The 14206-nt window shown below is 40.3% G+C and overlaps 2 protein-coding genes across 2 annotated transcripts; one reads left to right on the top strand and one right to left on the bottom strand.

Annotated features, from left to right (window-relative positions):
• Window positions 1–1707: 1707 nt before the first annotated feature.
• Window positions 1708–6076, top strand: LOC4350241 (F-box protein SKIP16). Its single transcript, XM_015759709.3, has 5 exons — window positions 1708–2023; window positions 2189–2869; window positions 5007–5222; window positions 5362–5468; window positions 5731–6076. The coding sequence occupies exons 1-5, from the start codon at window positions 1778–1780 to the stop codon at window positions 5807–5809; spliced, it is 1329 nt and encodes a 442-aa protein (XP_015615195.1). The 5' UTR covers window positions 1708–1777; the 3' UTR covers window positions 5810–6076.
• A 1334-nt stretch (window positions 6077–7410) lies between these two features.
• Window positions 7411–11923, bottom strand: LOC4350240 (uncharacterized). The gene is made up of 8 exons (XM_015759714.3): window positions 11533–11923; window positions 10559–10621; window positions 10358–10453; window positions 9708–9755; window positions 9050–9121; window positions 8248–8306; window positions 8007–8097; window positions 7411–7930 (listed from the first exon to the last, which is right to left on the bottom strand). The coding sequence occupies exons 1-8, from the start codon at window positions 11860–11862 to the stop codon at window positions 7793–7795; spliced, it is 897 nt and encodes a 298-aa protein (XP_015615200.1). The 5' UTR covers window positions 11863–11923; the 3' UTR covers window positions 7411–7792.
• Between the last annotated feature and the right edge of the window lie 2283 nt (window positions 11924–14206).

Here is a 14206-nt window from a genome sequence, read left to right as displayed (position 1 = left end):
TTCATCTTATGACTATGCAAGATAGGATCGATTCTGTAGTTCATCATGCTTTGATAAACTAATCTGGAGTATTGGTTAATACATTGACCAGTATGACCAAGAAAGTGGTAGATGGAACTCTAGCTGAGGAAAAAGCTAGGGGCCTGTTTATTTCCCAAACAATCTGTTTCCACCATATCAGACAATCAAAACTGATGGACCTAGCACATCTACAGTTGATCCAAATCAAGATATGCATTGGATTGCTTATCATGGGTGGCTATGGTAGTGCTCGTGGGTGCATCCGACAGCGGCAGTGGGCCACTTTTCCATCCATGGCTGCAAGCAACTGAATCCGGAGAGAGGTTAGCAGTACCATGGGTGAGGAAATAGTGATGGAATTTTTTTTTTATTCTTGCTAATGGCTCTTATGCATGGCTAGCTCATCATAAGAACACCTATAAAGGCTACTTCCATCGTGTATAAGGTCTACTTTAAAGCCTTAGCATCCCTTTTGATGATTATATTATGGATGCTCATAATATCATGAGAATTGGAATAGATCATGAGTGTTTGTATGTTTTTAGTTGGAGGGATGGAATGGGTCAGGTTGGGTTGAACCCGTTTTTCTGGGTGTTTGGTTTGGGAATGAGTGGGATGTGATGAACCCTTTAGATGAATATTCCACTCAGATACATGTCCAAGTTGTCTCCCAAATCTCAACCCACCTAGGATGGCCACATGATTTGAGGACGGTCATTTGTTGCTCCTCCCGTGGTCGCCGCCAAGCACCATCGCGAGCCTCTCTCGCCAATCACAGCTGCAACTCCGCAATCCCCTCACTGGACACCATAGCTTCTTCGCCCGTCGTTTGCCTATCTACTACCCGTGGTAGCCTCCAACCTCACCTATAAGCCTCCCGTCGGTCGCCACCGCTTCTCCGCCCGTCTGCTGCTCCTCCGCCCATACGCTGCTCATGGTCTGCCGAGCTCGCCCACGAGCCTCCTATCGAATGCCGCCTCTTTTCTGCCCGTCCACTGCTCCTCCGCCCATCAGATGCCATGGTCACCATGGAGGTCCATCTCAAGCCTCATGTCGGACGTCGCTGCTTCTCCGCCCGTCCGCTAGCTACTTTTCCACCCATCCTCCGTCCATATGATGCATATGGTCGCCGTCGAGCTCTTACGCCCGCCGATCGCTTCTCCCTCAACTCACACCCTTAAACATGCCATGAGAACTGGATGGAGATACAAACTTCGTCCATCCCATCCATCCTCCATGCCAAGTGTTAACTGGATATATTCCATTGCAAATTTTCTCAATTCAAAAACTATCATTAGTATTCGCAATATCGACTAAGTGCTACTGAAATTTTATAAAATTTAAACCGTGTGATTTTTCCTTCCTCTTCTGTCATTGGCGTGACAGGAATTAGGGAGGAGACGCCTGCCTGTCGCGCTGATGCTATCACCATGGGTACCGATATCTCACATATCTCCTGTTAGGATGGACCCATCCTATGAACCAAACACACACAAAAAAGAATGGCTTGTTTTATCATACCAAACACATGCTTAATGGACTCGTATGATTAGGAATGGGCTTGGAGCCTTGGAGTGTCGCTAGAGATTTTCTCTCTTTCTTTCCTTTTTTTGTTTAGGTGAAGTGTCACTAGAGGTTAGTTTAAGATAAGATCAGATTAAAGCTGTAGAAAGGTAGAAAAAAAAAGAAAAGAGGAAGAAGGGGAAAAAAAGAAAGACTGCGAAAACCCTCGTAGAAGAAAACCCACCGGCGGCCGATGGCGTCGCCGGCGAAGGCGCAGCGGCGGCCGGAGGGGGCCTCGGTGCTGGAGACCCTCCCCGCGCTCCCGCTCGCGATCATCATCGCCAAGGCCGGCCCCCGCTGCGCCGCCGCGCTCGCCTGCGCCAGCTCCACCCTCCGCGCCGCCGCCTCCGGCGAGGCCCTCTGGCGCCACTTCTGCTCCGACGACTTCGCCCTCGACGCCCCCCTCGCTCCCGGCGACCTCCCTCTCCCTTCCTTCAAGGTTCTTCCTCTCCCCCCGCCTCCTCGCCTTCTTAGTAGATATAACAAGTTCATGAGGAATTTAATCGGATCTAAAGGTTTAGACTAACTCACTTGTTTTTATGATTTCTCCAACAGTGCTTAATTTTGTCAAGAAGGATAATAATTTGATTGATCGGTTGTGCAGGATGCTTACAAAGCTTGGTTCCAATCTTTTGGGATGTACCCTTTGCCACTTGTTAAGAGGGTGAAGATCTTCTGGAGCTCATTCAGGGCATGGCTATGCGAGTATTTCCCGGAAGGGCTGAGGACTCTAGGGGAAGGCGTTTCGGAAGCCGAGATAGCCGTCGCGGAATGTAACCTGGGCCTTGTGCTTCCTATGCCCACTAAGCTACTGTACCGTTTCTGCAACGGCCAGCTGCACATTGGCCGCGGCGAGGAGGTCTCGTACGGCGTTATGGGAGGCTATGATTATGTTCACCAGAGGTATACCGTGCGCTTGCTACCGCTCGCGCACCATGCTGTTCAGAAAAACTCAAACTACATTGTAGTTGCGACGAGTTGTTTTGGGGAGAAGATATTTCTTCTTGATTGTGCGAGTGGCCGTCTTTATGTCGGCACCAAGTATTGGAATGAAGAAAGAGAAATCATGGCATGCGTGCCAAAAGCGACAATAAGGCTCGCTGTGGATGATGATCATGGCATGCCTCAAGATGGATTTCTGCTGTGGTTGGAAGAGCACCTTAGTCGCCTACAGGATGGCTTGATCAAGGTGCAGAGTTGTAAATTCCCAATGCTGGCAAGGCATATCAGTTTGTATCCAGTACAACTCCCTTACTGTTCGTCGGCAAGTATGCATGGTATCAAGGTTAGTAAATTGGCTTTTCTGTTAGTTTATTGCCATGCTTAATATGCTGATTGCATTGCGAGGGTAATTGAATCTATTTTGAAGCACATAGCTAGCCTACTGAAAGTTTTTTTGCTGTTTTATATTTAAAGATTAGATTTTGCTGTTTTATGTTTAATGATGAGCGTCATCGATGTATGATGATGGGGGCTCTGACCCCTGTTCTTCTCCCATAAAAGCATTTTGAAATCTAAAAGTTTGGCTGGTACTGAGTGCAGAGCTCGTTATCCAACTGTTGTCCATGCATTAATTTTAAAATATCTCTGGTGTAATACTTGGTTTAGCTCTAATAGAGTAAAATAACATCGCAGGCATAGCTACAAAAGATTTGTCTTGATTCAACTGATGTTTTCATGTATTATGCTGATGCACCAATATAACCATAGCTCCAATTAGGAGATACTACCACTTCCATACTGACATGAAACAATCCAAAAATCACAAAACAAACAAAATAGTCTTCAACTGTTTTGGGAATCAGTCCATCTATACTCTTCAACTGTTGTTTGAATATTGGCTACAACGTGTAACTACAAACAAAATAGTCTGTTGGACCTCCTTTAACTGTCAAGAGTAGGGAGCTTACACCCTCAATACCATTGCCCCTTAGATATCATCTGACTTGCGGTGTTTTTGCTTGTCTACATGTTTGGGTGACAGAGCATTCCACGAGAACAAGTATTGCAGTCTTCAAATCTTAAATCATCTTCTTCTTTATATCCGCTGTGGCTAATTCTATCCTTGCTCACAGTTGTTACCTCTCTGCTTATCTCTGCTGCTTACAAGATGAGCACAACAGTGCGCATGCTGGCAGAGGAAGTTCTGCTGGCTGGCATAAGCATCCTGCACATAGACTCTTCTTATCCGCAATATCTAGTTTCCCTGACTTACCTATTGACTCTTACTATATAATAAATCTATAATATCAAACATGCTTTGCCACAAACAAAATTTCGAAAAAAAAACATTAGGCAAGTTTCAATCTGAAAGCATAAGTAGTGAACTTTAACGTTAGAATTTCTAGTCCAAAACCAAAAGTTTCATAGTAAAACATAGGAAATTTTCAGTCGAGTCTTGAAAGCTTTCATGGGAAAATTTTCTCAAAATGCAGCAGACCCAGTTGCTATTGCCATTAAGCAAAGCATGTGGCAAGCAGAGCTGATCCTCACACCTACTTTGCTGCTCATGGCAACATGCAACTAGAGTGCATGATCTGTGTGAAAAGGAAAGTGAGTAGCAATGATATGTTAATCGTACCCTTTGGACTATGTCTGAGGTCTGAAAATAAATAGAGACAAGTGAATTGTCGTTTATTGTGATGTGATAATAAAGAACTGATAGACGGGAGAGAACGGCAACATGGCGGGTCATAGTCATGATGGATACACTCAGCAAAGTGACACTGGGGAACTATATCACCTGCCAGTGGCAGCACGTTTATGATTTAATGCTTCACAACTTGAATGGAAACTACATGCATTTCCACATAACAAAAGACCTCACAGACAGCTGCACTTATGCATTCACAAGCAAGACATGGATGACCAATCAGATAGCTCACTTCCACTAGTTTAAATCGCCCGAAAGATGGCATGTGGCAATGCAGTTCAACAAAATAGTAGTACTACAAACAAGTTTAACAAGTTAGCTTATCATGGAGTACGTATATATTACATGAGATGGCATTGAGAGGTGCATAAACTAGCTATTCATGTCCTGTCTTCGAGTGCCCAGCTGCAAAGTTATTTGCGATAAAACATTTCATTTAGCGCTAAATTACATATGTTAATAAATGGATCTTGCAAGCAAAATTTTACATCCCTGTTGTTTATGTCTTTTGGGAATATATTCGGATGCTAGAAGCAGGTATTAGTTGATGCATACCTAACTAATATCTAGTAAGGAAAATGTGTTTTTGCATGCTTGTGTTGGTTATATCCATAACTGCGAAAGGATGAAACATAGACATTCATAATGAGCCAACATCTATATGACCTATACAACTTCTTGACAGAACTAAGACTTTTTGTGACTTGACCAATGAACCATGAACTAGAAGCAAATAATATTTTGGTATAAACAGTAATTGTATTTGCAGGTTCGTGCCTCTGCTGTCTTTGCCCCAGAAAACTCTGCTTTCGCTGATTACCGATGCAGATATTCGTACTATTTCTCCATTCGTCTATCCCTTCCTGAAGCATTCGTTGTAGATGGCAAGTGGTATTCTTCCTTCCAGCTTCAGTCATGCCACTACACTATTCAGATTGGAGATGAAGTCCTCCCTTACACATGCAACTATGGCGGCCATGGCAAGGTATGTTAGAAGAGAGAGAGAGAGAGAGAGAGAGAGAGAGAGAGAGAGAGAGAGAGAGGATGAGTACCTGTATCCAGACAAAATGTACATTTGTGGGTGTTCATTACATTGACATGCTTGCTGGGCTTTTTGTGTATAGTGTCCTCTCCTGAGGTGCGGCGAGGAGCTGTTTGTCTATGGGTGTTCCATATCGGCAGCACTGGAGCCTGGATCCGTGATGGGCAACTTGACGCTTGTCCCTTGGAGGTAATCCTGAATTCTACGAAGATATTTCTTGTCTGTTTTTTCTTAAGCATGTCAATTTACTGCTAATTTTTTTTTGTTGGCTATTTGGTTATAGCTAGCTACATTCTGTTGTATCTGTTGTATGCAATCGTTTGTTCTTCCATACTCCCTCCATCCCATAGAAAATCAACTTCTATGTCCAGATTCGAACCCAGAAGTTGTTTTTTTATGAGACGAAGGGTGTGTATGTGATGTGATTTGATGCTGGTATCCGTTCTTATAGGTGTGGTCAGCCTAGAGGAAGCCCTTTTATTGCCGACATAGCTCCTTTCCCTCTGCACCCGCCTGACTACATCTTCTGAAGAATTGGAAGCTGGTCCATCAAAGCATGCATGCAGTTGAGGCTAATTCTTGCTAGAGCGCCTTGTTGGAAATTTTCCTGGATATATTTTTGTACGTGCAGCTCTCGGAATTGTTGTCTTGACAAGTGACGAAAGTCTCATGAGCTGTGAATTATATATACACACACACACAACACACTTTTCGGCAGTGACATGATGTTACTTTTCGGCAGTGACATGATGTTCCGTTTGTTAATGCGGCTTGCTTGCTTCTGATAGCTTTGACAATCGGTGTGCATTGTTTCTACAATTTCTTTTTTCGCGTTCCTCGTATATTTTCGTTAGATGATTGGAAGAATTCCATTGAAATGATACTCTTACTATCCGGGAACAGTTCATACAGTCAACAACACTTGGTAGATTTGTAGTAGCATGCAAAACATAAACATGAAACTTTCATCCATTCTGGCCTAAATGTTTCTAAATTATTTGTGGTCAAAATTAGAACAAAAGTCAAAATTGCCAAGTAAACGCAAACAGAGGGAGTAGACAAATAAATTTAGATCTATGATGCCATACTGAAGGCTTGGGGTTTCAACGGCAAGCGATGCAGAGGAGGTAGAAGCGGATGGTACGCGTACACGCATGTTCAAAACGTGGGGTTTACGAATAAAACATCCAGAATGCAATACCAATGATGAATTAAGCAAGAGGTTGATGACAAGACGTACACTTTGCCCCTCTCCGAGTTTTTGTTACGAGTTTCTGTGACCAGTAACCGTGGTCTTCTGATGGCACCTCTCTGATTGTGTTTTTCACTTCCTCTTTCTAACTTCAACTCTTTCGTTTTTCACAAGTATACCTCCCAAACTGATAAACAATACATTTTTAAAAAAAAAATTCTATAGAAAAATTGTTTTTTATAAAATCATATTAATATATATTTTTTTAAGTTTTTTAATTAATCGTGCATTAATCTATCGCTCCGCTTCACGTGCCGAAGGGAAGGTTAACAACACCCATTAATCTATCACTCCGTTTCACGTGTTAAAGAGAAGTTTTCACCCATTGACGATTCTGCCGTAGGAGCGGTCCCAACGAAATTTGTGAAAATGGGAGTCCATCATCCAATGTAACCAGGTAAGCTCCTACCTTGAAAGGAGGAAGCAAAGTTCGTCCCTGTGCATTCTGTGAATCTGGAATTCAAATAGTTTTCTGTCAACAGGGTCATATTAGCTTTTTTTTTTAGAAACATATTAGCATTTTGGAAAGGAGAAAATCTTTCAAGTGGAAACTTTGGTACCATTTTTTACTGTAAGATCAGACAATAAATGGCCTGTACAACACAAGTGTGGTGAGAAAGATAAGAATGCACTTAGGAGTAGTTTAGATTGTAGCCAAAATAAACCTTACCATATTTTATTACCAAAATTTTGGCATAATTTCTTATGTATTTACCAAAGTTTAGCAAAACAACCTAAATGTATGCATATCTTTGACAATTTTACCAAAAATGATATAATTTGAAATGGCAACAATCTAAACAGTCCCTTAATTTCAGGAAGCGACACCTAGAATGCACAGCTGACGAAGAGCTTTTGCACCGCACATTGCTGACCAGCTTCTGTGTGAAATTGTATGTTGCCATTACCAGTGATGTCTTCACTGAAATATTGTAACATGTTTACGAGTATAAAATCGGGCAGTAAATTGCCGGTACAAAAGACAAGTGTGGAAAAGCGGAAAACAAAAGTAAGTTCTTAGGACCTGATAAGCTAAGGATGCAGTAAACTCTCAGGAACTGACTTAGAATGGACAGCTGATAATAGAGCTTTTGCACTGCACATTGATTGTACTCTGTCAACTGGTTGCTAAATGCTAAAAGTTCTGTAGATAGTAAAACCAGCTAGCAAATTGCCTTTGGATCTAAGCAGACCAAGTACTGCTATGATACAACTGCGTATTACTACAAGCGAGATAGAAACCAAATAGGCAGCACAGATATCATCTTCTCCTTGGAGCAGCATTTGGTGCCCTTTGAGCTCCAGGTTGGCCCTGCCCTCCAGCTTGCTCCTCCGGCATGTTCGCTGCTGCCGTGACAGCATTCATGACAATGAGACCAAGAGGAATGATGTACATCCACTGAAAAGCAGGAGGCAATAGTCAGATTAAAAGGGACAAGAAACAACTTTCGAAGATATTTACAACTGTTACTTACATATTTAGCCCAGAAAGACTTCTCAGGTGATTTCACCACTTCACCAAGACCATTTTCGGCTTCTATTAACTGATCTACAAATGATGGAGTTCTGCAGGTGCACAACTTTGTTAGCATATTATAGTATCAAAATACTTGTTCTACTTGATAATTTGCAACAATATTCTTACACAAACAAAAGTTCTTCAGAATGCAGTATTTATTTACAGTTGTCTTAAACAAAAAAAAGTGGTGATTTTACCTTGGTGCTTGTTCAGAAGTCTTCAGAACAGTGTATGAATTGAATACCCACTTTGATGGCTGAAACAAGAAAGAAGGGGTAAATATAACCATGTACAATGTTCTAAAAGTTGGCACTGGGCACTCTGCCTATTTATATCACTAGGCACCAGGTAGCCGATGCAATTTGGCATTTGATGGTGAATTAGGTGGCTGCCCTGCATTGGGGACTCTAGTGCTGTTATATTGCTATTGTATTGTCTTTCTTTTCTATATCATACGCTTGCTAATTGCTCAAAAGTCCCGGACCAAGTTGGTCTAACACCACCCTGGTGAGGCTACCCCTACTGACCATCTACCGTCAAGCGCCTTCTTGAACATTGAGATTGTGTTATTCAATAATGAACAAACATAAAGATGGGAGGAAATGGTTATAGGGAACCATTCTGGCCATTATTCTAAATATCCAAAATTTGGTGAAAGATAAAATTAGATGTCACACTCACAGCATTAACTGTTTTGCATTTAAGGTTTCTGCAAGCTCATTAACAAAGATCTCTAGTTAGTTACAAATAATTAGTACATATATCATTTTGCCTTGATAGTACTTCCATATCTAGATTATACTTTGTTGTGTTGTACAAATGAAATGCCACATGTAATCAAGAATAAGATATTAGTTCTGTTTAGAATGTATAAAAATGCCTTATTGCTGAGAATTTAAAGGTTGCAAATTACAGATGTACAATTTCTTGCTATGATTTATTAATTACATATAAGTGATATAACACCCATAAATATGATTTCAAGACAAGGTAACTTACCATTTTCACTGGACGGGGATATGTGCACCCGCCAACAGAACCATAATTAACTGCTAAAATATTTACACCATCCTGCATACAAATAATCAGCAAAGCGCTTTAATACAAGTTAATAACAAATGCAGAATTTCTATTGATATTCATGTATAACTACTCCAGAGCTATTCCATTAAAAAAGGAGAGCGAAGTTCTATGATCTGCTATTCACAAAGACCTAGTTGTACGATATGCCATCAACGAAGACCAATTTTACAATATGCTATTGTACAAACAATTTCCCTCCCTTCATATCATCACCATTCATGCACCGTTAACTGGCCTGTCTGCCGCCAGAACCTTTGTACATAAGTACAAAAATACCCCCTTGCACATCACATTCAGCACGTCTATCTAGCACTGATACAACTCCCTAGCCAGCACATCTGTCCCAGGTGACATCACTAGCACACCTAACAATCCAATCTAATCCACCCCTTGACATACGTAACCTACCTAAGGGCGCCTCCCACCTTGGCCTGGTCATGGCCTAGGCCTCCTGGCCCAATGCCCATGACACTAGCAGTAGAAAACAATTGAAAAGCATCCACACCAATCAAATCCATCATCGCAAAATAATCAGCTCTGGATAAGCATATATGGCAGAAATGGAGAAAATTACCATGTGGATAACAATATGTTCATCCAAACTTTCACGTGGTATGCATCTCTGAAAAACATAAAGAAATGGTAGGCAGTTAAGGAACTAGAAACACAATTCAGAATTACATAATAATCCCAGTACTGGAAAAAAAAGGCTTATGCAGTTTTGGTACGATACACATTTTACAGTGGCAGTTGATTCTAGCTAACTTTAATAATGATAGAAGTTTATTTTGTTCCAATAAAAATGTGCAATCGTGTTTCATTCCGTAAGTACAAAGGTTAAGCCAAAACAGATCTTAATTGTTAAAAACTTAAGATACGAATTAAATAAGTAGACATTGAACTGATCATGCGACTCATGTTTCTCCTTCCGGTCATAGATGCATATCATTTTGGAAAATGACACAGACATAGTGATGTTTGCTAATTTATCTTTCAGAATATCTTTGTAAAACTCAGAAAATATTTAATATTACGAAAAGGTCATATTCAAGATGAATGTACAAACAAGGTTATATCCAATCTAAATATTTAAAAAGATTAGATGCTCAAGGTTTCAAAACTTTGGCCAAAAGTAAGTCTGAAACGGCAAGTATTTGTGACCAGTGGGTGCAGTAACAATAAGGGAAAGGGTGGACAATGTGAAGAACTATTTAGTTAGCTTACAGCTTTGATTGAGGAAACAACATAGTCTTTTCTTGCAGGATCCAACACATTAGACAGCAACCTAATTGAATAAAAACCATCTTCATCCAGCAATTTCTACAAAGAACAATAAATGCAAAATAATATGAGTTGATAAAAAAATAAAAATAAAAATACAAAAAACAAAAGGAGAAGGAGAAGGAACAGAGGACAAGAAATTACTTTAAATGCATCCTTTTCATCACCAGTCAACTCGTTCCTTGTGAACCGAAGCTTAGTGAGAGTCTGTACCAATTCATCAACAGTTTAATTAGAAATATAGTAATATATCATGTAGTCAAAGAAAGAGCATAGAATGAGTTACCACCTAAATTGTAAAACTTGAGGCATACACCATCAAAAAAAAAATTGGTTGAGTTGAATAGCATATGTTTACTTTCCATGTTATGTACCAGATGTTTTAGTCATACTATTATTTGGATTTTGGATGACAGAAATAATTTTTAAATCTTATTGACAAGTATCCGTGTTGAGATTTGCCGCATACAACCTTCATTTAACTCCCTTTCACCCCTTACTCCACACATACCTTCAAATCCATACATGACTGGAACCCACTTAAGTGTAGTTCTTACTATAAAGAAGCCACCAAAAGAAGTTGTGTCATCACTGAATTTTAATACCCTTTGGATGGTGCTTTGATGGTTCAGATTATTTCATAATCGTTCTAGCCTACATGAGTTCCTTTTTCGCTATTGGACTAGTTACTTAATGCGATTTACGACTTTTGAATAATTGAATTTTGACCCAAATATGCAATTTGGCAACTGCAACACGCACACTAGCATATCCCGCAGTAACGTGCAGTGTGTCATCTAGTTACATGGACAATATAACAACCACCATCATCACTAGATCCGATCTGCAATTCAGCTTCCTATCAATCAGTAATAACCCACAAATTCACCACCCTTCCCAAAAAAAAAGGACCACCAGACACAAGTAATCGGAGCACGGCGCACACGAGAATCCGCAGCTAATCAAGCCGCAACCACGATCCAGACCAGCAGCATATGCTCGCTATCAAACGAAACGTATCACTGGATCAGGGATCCAGCGGCCAAAGGCCAAGCAAAGCAGATCAGGAGGGACACACGGCACGAGATCGGAGCAGTGGCGGAGGCGTAGGCGCGGACCTGGGAGCCGTGCGCGGAGGACTTGAGGCGGGCGGAGAAGGACCCCGCGGGGACGAACCCGGCGCCGAGGTCGTGCTCGAGCGAGAACTGCACGGCGCTGGACTCCGCCGCCGCCGCGCTGCTGTCCCCGGGCCGCCGGCGGGAGGAGGAGACCGCCGCCGCCGCGGGCGCGGGCGGCCCTGGCGTGGGGCGGGCGCCCGCGCCCTCGAACTCGTCGTCGTCGTGGAGGAGCAGCTCGTCGGACTGGAAGGCGGAGGCGGCGGCGAGGGAGAGGGAGAGGGCGAGGAGGAGGAGGAGGGGGAGGAGGCGAGGGCGGCGCGGCGCGGCCATGGCTTCTGGTCGGCGGAGGGAGGTCGGAGAGGAGTGGAGGTGGAGGAGATCGCCGATCCGTGCGGAAAGAAGGTGGTTTTTGGACTTTTGGTGGGGGTGGATTCTGGATGGGCCGGGGCGGGCCTGGCTGGGTCGGGTCGGGTTTTGGGCTGATCGGGTCAGTCTCGGAGCGGTGAACCCATCACTATAGCTCTATTTTTTTTTTTGAAGGAGGGGAGCAAACCAACTAACCAAGCAGGCTGTCTCAGAATATATATAATAACTAGCATAGTGCCCGCGCAGATTGCGCGACTGGCATCATTATATTTTCTCTCATAGCATATATGCTTTCTCAACGTATTATTCAAATATAATAAAATAACAACATAATTTTAAATTTTGTACTTAACTTTACGAAACTACTAATGGGTAATATTCATACTATATTTTATATACGTGTTAGTTATTAATTATTTTTAATATCAAATTTTAGTTATTCGTAAATTATATTTCTATATGGACTCTAGACTCGTCTATCAATATTTCTTTTTTTAATTCTGAATTTTCGTTATCAGTAAAATTGTATTTCTATATAGACTCTAGACTCTTCTTCCAATATTATTTATTTTTAATTCTGAATTTTTATTATTTCTAATTGTATTTCTATGTAGATTCTAAACTCATATTTCAATATTCTTTAATTTTTAATTTCGAATTTCAGTTACTTCTAAATTGTATTCCTATATTGACTTTAGACTCTTCTTCCCATGTATTTTTTAATTTCGAATTTTAGTTATTTGTAAATTGTATTTTTATACGAGCTCTAAACTCTACTTTTAATTTTATTATGTTTATTCCGAATTTTAGTTAGTTTGAAATTCTTATATGGACTATATACTCTACTTCTAATATTCCTTATTTTTAATTCTAAATTTCTATTATTTCTTAATTGTATTTCTATATGGACTCTATACTCTACTTCTAATATTCCTTATTTTTAATTCCGAAATTCTATTATTTCCTAATTGTATTTATATATGGACTCTATACTCTAATTCTAATCATCCTTATTTTTAATTTCGAATTTCTATTATTTCTTAATTGTATTTCTATATGGACTCTATATTCTACTTCTAATATTTCTTATTTTTAATTTCAAATTTCTATTATTTCTTAATTGTATTTCTATATGGACTCTAGTATCCTCTTCCAATATTCCTTATTTTTTTAATTCTGAATTTTAACTATTTCTAAATTGTATTTCTATAAGGACTATGTTTTTCTTTTTCTCCGATTAATATGAGAATTTTTAGGCCGTGAGAGTTAATGTGGAGGCTCTTTTTTCTATTCCTTTAATAAGTTAATAGATGTCCATAATTAAAACGTGAATCCTCCGTGTCGGGTGTCCGATAGGGGGTGTCCGATAGGGGAGAAAAAATCGAGCGCTCCGTGCCCCACCACATGCGCCCGTTGCAACAGTCGCCCGAATATAACGGAAACACCCTATTAAGGGGGGATTCGTTTCATTTTTTTCGTTCCATCAATAATGTTTCAGCTAGTGTACTCGTGATGTTTCACTATGTATGGATCAAATGTTACAGTGGATTTTTGATGTTGTTAAATAATTTCATCCCGATAGACACGTGGTTTGTTGATGTACACAGGGTTTAAGTGTTGCAATGGCTTTAAATCATTTGTTGCATATGTTGAACCAAATTGTTTCATCTAGCGATCTGACCATGTTTCACTTTTTTTAAGAATTTGAAATATTCTTTCGCTATTTGCTGAAACATTGTTTTGATATAGGGTGAAACATCGTCCTTTTTTTGGAAACCGTATTTCATACGTTGTACCAAAATGTTTCATAAGGTGATTTGGTTGTGTTTCGGCTTTTAAAAAGATCGAAACATTTTCGATCTATTTAGTGAAACATTTTCGATCTACTTGGTGAAACAACTACCGATTTTTGACAAAAGAATCAGGCACCTGATTTGTAGGCGCCTCCTAATTAAAACGGTTTTACTGTAAGTCATGCTTATTCTACCTACTTTCTTAACAATCGTGTCCAACTCTAAATCAAAAACTTATATTCTGGGTTGGAGGTAGTAAATATGAAAAATAAATATAAAAAATATTTCCAGCCAATGAACTTTCTGTAATGCAACCCCTTAATCTATCACGAGATTTATGATCATATATTTCTTTTCTCTGCCAAATAGTTTTGACATAAATGAGCACTAAAGTAACATGGTACAATAAACTACTTATGATATATTTTCTTATACTTAAGGAATTTCAATATGTCAGATATAATTGATGCATATATGTCATAAACTCCACTAACATGACTATAAGCGTACCACAA

This window comes from Oryza sativa, chromosome 11, assembly GCF_034140825.1.
Source record: "Oryza sativa Japonica Group chromosome 11, ASM3414082v1".
Lineage (NCBI taxonomy): Eukaryota > Viridiplantae > Streptophyta > Magnoliopsida > Poales > Poaceae > Oryza > Oryza sativa.
This window is presented reverse-complemented; position numbering and strand designations above follow the sequence as displayed.

Bases quoted from the DNA above. Each gene is read 5' to 3' on its own strand.
- LOC4350240 (XM_015759714.3), bottom strand. From the start codon at position 11,862: ATGGCCGCGCCGCGCCGCCCTCGCCTCCTCCCCCTCCTCCTCCTCCTC. The intron at 10,622-11,532 runs GTCCGCGCCTAC...GAATTGGTACAG, and splicing joins CCTCCGCGCACGGCTCCCAG to ACTCTCACTAAGCTTCGGTT. The intron at 10,454-10,558 runs GTAATTTCTTGT...TGTTCTTTGTAG, and splicing joins ATGAAAAGGATGCATTTAAA to AAATTGCTGGATGAAGATGG.
- LOC4350241 (XM_015759709.3), top strand. From the start codon at position 1,778: ATGGCGTCGCCGGCGAAGGCGCAGCGGCGGCCGGAGGGGGCCTCGGTG. The intron at 2,024-2,188 runs GTTCTTCCTCTC...TCGGTTGTGCAG, and splicing joins TCCCTCTCCCTTCCTTCAAG to GATGCTTACAAAGCTTGGTT. The intron at 5,223-5,361 runs GTATGTTAGAAG...TTTTGTGTATAG, and splicing joins ACTATGGCGGCCATGGCAAG to TGTCCTCTCCTGAGGTGCGG.